The sequence below is a fragment of the Cupressus sempervirens genome, chromosome 10 (genome assembly GCF_028749045.1).
Source record: "Cupressus sempervirens isolate cs-2001-9-10 chromosome 10, ASM2874904v1, whole genome shotgun sequence".
Classification (NCBI taxonomy): Eukaryota; Viridiplantae; Streptophyta; class Pinopsida; order Cupressales; family Cupressaceae; genus Cupressus; species Cupressus sempervirens.
Genome location: NC_143127.1, coordinates 761,361,555 through 761,368,296, shown reverse-complemented (window position 1 = coordinate 761,368,296; position 6,742 = coordinate 761,361,555). Strand labels below are relative to the sequence as shown.

General features: G+C 33.3%; 1 protein-coding gene across 1 annotated transcript; it reads right to left on the bottom strand.

Moving 5' to 3' along the window:
* Positions 1-1,155: 1,155 nt before the first annotated feature.
* On the bottom strand, positions 1,156-1,509 carry LOC149536093 (uncharacterized). The gene has a single exon (XM_089806226.1). It carries the CDS (start codon positions 1,507-1,509, stop codon positions 1,156-1,158), a length of 354 nt encoding a protein of 117 aa, XP_089662352.1.
* Between the last annotated feature and the right edge of the window lie 5,233 nt (positions 1,510-6,742).

Sequence of the window (6,742 nt, the reverse complement as noted above, 5' to 3'; positions counted from 1 at the left end):
AATATTGCAAGAAAGTAATGTAATAATTTAAATTGGGTCTAATGTGAAAGAACACATATGCAAATCTAATCATCCAAATAAGAAGTGATACGTAATAAGGTTTCTAAATGCATAAAATGTAACAAACAAAAGCATACAAATTGGATATAGGAACCAAACTAGAATTAGAATGTAAGCAACTTGGGTTCACCAAAGTGTAATAAAAGAAAAATGGGAAAGGAAGAGTGAAGGGAAAAGACTAGAATAAATGCACAAACTAGGAAGCTCAGACCCATGTTATTTTATTTCACTATACATTTGAAGGAAAGATCATCCAATAGGCTCAAGTGACAAGGAGACTTAAACAATGAATGCATGCAATAATAGAAAGAAAGATGAAGTGTTTTAGATTAAGGTAAAAGCAAGTTTTGAAGGGGTCTTGAAACCCTTTACAACAAATAGAAAGATAAACCATTAAGCACACCCAAGTTTTAAGAGGACCTGAAACCAGCAAAATAGCTAAACTAGGTTTTACAGGGACTTGAGACCAACATATGTGACCAAAAAAATCAACCATAAGAACACTGGAATCTGGAAAGTCAATAGACTAGAAAAAAGCAACCTGACAAACCTCTCAAACTAGTTTCCAGCAAACCAGAAACTCGACCAGTTCCCAGCAAACCAGAAACTCGGCCAGTTCACCATCACTAAAAAACTAGTTAGCATAAGGGAACATAAGATTTTCCTTTTGATTTGAAGTTGTCCTTACGTAATCATATCTAAAGGGGGAGTAGAAGACTTAGTCTTTTTCCTTTTAGTCGCAATCCAACCATCCTCAAACTTCGCTGCCTCAGCAACCGAATCCTCAAAAGATAAAGACCCAAGGAATCCAGGGGACACAAAAGCCACATTAAACTCCCTGAGAGAAATAGACTCCCTAAGAGGATCATCCGAAGCTAGGGAAGAAACCAAAGTATCCTCCTCAACCATCGGCGCGGAAAAAATGCAATCCGCAACCACAACATTCATAGGAGCATCCAAGGAATTCACCAAAGCATCCACCTAAACCACCAGCTCAAAATGGACACTAGCCTCAACCTCAAAATCCAAAGGAGTAGCCCATGATTGTTTCACTGTGTAGTGCTCATAGGAGGCCCTAGACCACCAAGAAGGTGGTCATCTAGACTTGGATTTCCCAGCAGCACAACGGGCAGCAATGTGCCCCGTCAAGTGGTAGTTCCTGCAATGAAAAGGGATACTCTCAAAATCCAACATTTGTGTCCAAGAGCCCCTCAGGGAATCCAAGCAAATCGCCACAGGAAGGCCCTTAAAAACATCCAAGTCTACAAGACAGCGCACATAAGTCGAATGGAGAATATTTGAAGTGTCAGCATCCACATATAAGAAATCACCAATAGCATTACCAATAGTTTCAAAAATCAAATCTTGCCAAAGATGAATTAGAAGATTAGGAAGTTGGACCCAGATAGGGAACTTATTAAAGGATTTCGAGAGTGGATTAAAATCCATGTGCTATGGTTTGGCCATAAGTGGAAATCTTCCCTGCTAAGAAAAATTATTGTGACACAAAATAATCTTCCTGTCATCAGAACTTTCAAACTTAGCTATAAAAAAACCTTTTGCACACGGGAAGATGTGGACATTATTTTCTATAAGTGGCATCCAATTCTTGGAGATCCAGACATGTAGATTAGCAAGAGAGGGCCAGTAACCTCAGAATCAAAAAATGGCAGCAAGAGAGGAAAGCTCTTCTGCCGTATGAAAAATTTCTTCAACAGATTCAGGATCAAGAGAAACCTTAATGGGATTTAAAGCTCTTAAAAGCGACACAAAAGGGGGCCCAGATGAAGCCGCATGAGGGAGAGCACCATGTAAGCTAGCATGAGGGAGAGCACCATGTAAGCTAGCTTCGAAGGTAGCCACATCTGCAAAATTCCTTCCTCCCGAACAAGGAGGAGACCCAGGAGTCGAGTGAGGGGAAGAAGAAGCCCTAACACCACCCACAGAAGAGACTGAATGAAGCCCATCATCACTAGTAATAACAAAACCTCCATCTGTGTGACTAGTAGGAGGGCCAAACGCAGAAGGAGGGATGCCATGAGCAAAAGCTCCAAGTTTTTGAACGGAAGCAAGAGCAGAAGAACTAGGTTTATGAACGGGAATAGAAGCCATTTCAAGCCCTGAAAGAGCCCCATCCCCAACCGCAGACTGTCCTTCAAAAATAACTCCACCACCCAAACGACCAACAAGAGCAGAGACCTCAGCATAACCAAACATTGAAGAAGCTGAAGTGCCAAGAGCAGGAGAACTAGATATTCGAGCAAGAGATCTAGGTTTTCGAGCGGGAACAAGAGCGGGAGACATTTTGAATAGTTGCTCTAGGAAATTCTAAGAAAGATGAAGTGTTATGCATGTAGGCAAATAATATATTGTAAAATAAATCCTAATAGAAGATCTATAAATCTCAAAGAGGACTAAGAGTTGTGATCTAAATTGTAGTACAAAATGACAAGTTGATGGTGCCTGAGAGGGTCTAAGGTAAGTTGGTTGCTTGGGGTGATTTTAGTTGCCCTAATCCTAGCAAAATCTGATGAAAATGTTGTCACCTTTATGTCTAAGTTGTCAAATCCACATGTATCCTTTTTCATACCTACACTACCTATCATCTGCACACAAAAACTTGAAATTTTTTTTTTAGGAAAAGATGTTTTCCTCAATCAAAACCTTGTATAAGAATTGACCTGAAAAGTGAAATAGAAATACATAAAAAGGAAGTGTTATGTTAGTAGAAAAGGTTTGAAATGATGTTTACACATTCGTGATCCTTCATGGTGTCATATTGCTCGTGAAGATGCTTTAGTGTTCTTGATGTTGTCTTGACTTTGGTTCTAAGATAGGAAGATCATGAATGTCTTCACACATGCTTATATCTAGACATACTAGGCAGTCTTCCATTCTTTATTCTTTATAAATTGAATTTCCTTAAACACTCCTAGGGAAAATATTGCCTAATATTAAATTCTTTGCTTCAACAGTGCTTAGATGTCTCCTTGATTGATTTAAAATCTTGATTACCAAAATGAGGGAGATAACTTTTCTTTTACACCTTACCTAACCATTTTAGAGCTCAAAACTTGAAGGAGACTTGCGAGGTTTTAAAAAATGTTGCTAAAATGAAAAGAGCATTCTCAAATTCAATTTTGGGCTAGATATATGAAGTACACAAATCCCAAGGTTTAGGTGAGTTAACTCACCCCATACCTTTCCATGTTCCCTATACCAATCATTCGACACTTAATTTGATTTGGGAGCTATTTTTTATATGAAAATTATAAACTAGTGCATAAATTTGAGTTTGGATCAAGTTTAATGGGCATGGAAGCCTTGCACATTAAAATAGGCCCTAACTAAGGACCAAAATTCCACATGGTTACAATTTAGGACACTACAATATATGTGGATGGTGTGTGTACACATAGACATGTACACACACATACATACACAAATTTATATAAATATACACATACATACTATTTGTACATAATAAATGTATATGTATGTACATATTCTCTCACACACACATGTTACAAAATGAGTCCTAGGAGACAAAAGTCATTGAACATATGTAAATGACAAACATTCATTTAAAATAACATGTCTACCATGTGTCAATGGATTTGAACGAAGACATATTCAATATAATTTTGAATACAGATTATTTTAATATTTGGAAAAAAATGCATTAAAGTCACCTTCAATAAATAAAATTATATCATTATAAAACACTTCATTTTGAACGTCCTTATTTATATATATATATTTTCTCCCCATTTGATCAGCCTAAAAAATGCAACTCGAAGAAAAAAAATTATCTATATATATATATATATATATATATATATATATATATGCTCTCTATAAAATAATACGAGTACTGAAATGCTGATTTAAACTAAACATAGAAATAGAATTTAATACTTCCGCTCATTATCCGTGGAACTTTATAACTCTCTACCTTCAACTGTGAGCACTGACACTTCTATAAACTACTCTGAAGATGACATGATCTGTACATGGTAACTTTTCTTCGTATAAGATGACATAAGCATGTTCTCAGGCTTAGACCCTACTGAATAAAATCGGAATGGTAAGTTTATCTCCACCAGTTCAACATGCAACACTATAAAAAGCAAGCAATGGCCACTCAAACAATTCAACCACATGAAAAGAAAACTACAGATGTTTGACGTGCAATGTGGATAGCACAAGCTCCCATGTATAGATTCTCAGAGCTTCTTGCATATGGCAATCATTGACCCACGTCAGAATTGCACAACAATCATGATTCTCTCAATTGAAAAAAGAGTAACAACCTTTTCATTTCATTAAAAACTTACAAATAAATTAATCTGTGACACAAATTTAATACTATAAATCTCTCTACTATACAAATTGGGTGTCTGATATGCAAGCTTACAAAATATAAAATTCTAGCCTCAAAAATGATTCTTGGTTGACTATATACTTTTAATTCTACAATTAAAAAAACCTACATACTGCCATTGCTTTCTCTTTCCAATCTCTGACTAAAAATAAGATCATTTATCACATTTCTGTATGAGGAAGGCATTAATTCTCACCCTTGATTAAGGAATCTTAGTCCCTAGGGATTCTGAAAGCATCCACGTGTTTAAATAATCTTGTCAACAGAGCTCCAAAAGTTTAGTGTATCTTTGAGTTTTAAGAGATTTAGATATAAATATTAAATATAAGAGAGACAGGAAGAAGGATTCTCCGTTCATGAAGCTGTGACAATAGTTTACTGCAACTGAGTCCACCATTAATGTTAGCTAATACTTTAAACCCACTTGACCCAACTTTTCAAACTACCATGAAACAGATCACAGTTATGGATATCCTACATCATTTTCTTGATGGGTCAATATTAAATTTTGGGTATAGTAGTAGTTATAATATATATTATGATTAATTATGGTGTATTAGATTTGGCTAATTAAAAGTATATTGGATCAAATTTATCTAAATTTATTATAAAGTAAGTTGATAATTGGATCAGTCTTTTAGCTTGATTGATATTAATAGTAAAATATAACTTGTACATAAGTATTAGATCAATTGTCCAAACTAAATGATAATGAAATAATATAAAATATAAGATAAGAACCTCCAACAGAACAATAAATTGTGAACCTTTTATTCACTCAATCAAAAATATATAAAATATATTTCAAATTACAATCTAAAATAGTCACTTGATATGCACGCTGGTCACAAACCAGAAGAATACTTAAATAACAAATCTGATATACTATTTTAAAATTTAAATTGAAAAAAATATAGTTCTAACAGTTACCAATGCTCTTCCCCAACTTTAACTTGTCATTAATGGTATCTCATTATTGATCGTCCAACATTTTTAAAGAATTGGCAATGAATTGGATGCTTTTCCTCTGTTGAGAGGTTGAAGGATTCAGCTATACTTTTGGGATTTGTGGATATTTGGGGAAACCTTGAATTCAGAGAACAATCCTATTATATGTTGATTTCTAAGTCTCCAAACGGTGGCCTGATAAAACAAATGTATTTATGCTACATAAAATAGACTTCATCGGTCCATTCTACATATTTATAAGGCATACTGGTGAAACTTAGGGTTTACAATCATAGACTGATCTTCTATTCAGGTTTTAGGAATAAATAATGATATGCAAACAGCTGGAACATGCAAGTGATCTTGCATGTTATCAAATCAAAGAACTGGGCTATTCTAATCATTGGTCCGCACTTTTAAGTTGATCATATAATTGAATACTATAAAAAGTTATCAGATAAAAAGTAAATGATTCTATTGAATTTCTTTATTCATCGTAATTTAAAATATCTAATATATATGATTAACTTTTGTATAATTTTCAATGAATTATAATTTAATAATTAGACAAAAATGTACATATATGATGAATAAATTGAATGTGAAAAATATGTAGTTTTCTTTATCAAATTTATCTAGATTTATTATGATTGAAATATTTGTCTACAAATGTGTGGTAGTGGTATAATTTATAAAACTATTTAAAATGGTAATAAAATCAAAATAGTCTAGTAGAATTGGTTAAATAAGAAAAAATATGTCAAAAATTATGATACTTTCATTTGACTGATCTATATAACCTTCTATATTGTAAATCCAGGAGGATGACTATAATACAGAAAACTTAAAAATAGTACATTGTTTAATCAAGTTTCTAAATATTCAAGATTAAGGAAAAAAGTAAGAATTATATGAATTGAATAAAGAAAATGAATGTGTAATCTAGTTCTCAATTAACTCTAAGGTGTAATCTAATCCAAACAAGACTAAGATTTATATTACTGATTCTTTGTACAATTTGATTACTATATTAGATTATAACCTTAATTCAATCATTAAAAATAACATACAACAATTTTTTTTACGAGATTATAACAGTCAAATAAATACTCTTAATATATTTCATCCATTTCTTTATCATTTACATTTATCAACCATTTATGATGGTTTTAAACTTTATTTTATATCATTTAAAGATCTATTGAATTTTTTTTTTCTTGAATTCTAGTGATATCTTTCAGTCGGGTCAGTTAAGAATCTATGGAGAGTTTTTCTTCATGTCGCTCAGGAATCCAATGGATTTTTTAATGAATAGCATGTTTCCTTTTTCGGCATGTCATTTAGGAATCT

Excerpts from the sequence above, each read along its gene's own strand:
- LOC149536093 (XM_089806226.1), bottom strand. The coding sequence starts at position 1,509 with ATGGATTTTAATCCACTCTCGAAATCCTTTAATAAGTTCCCTATCTGG.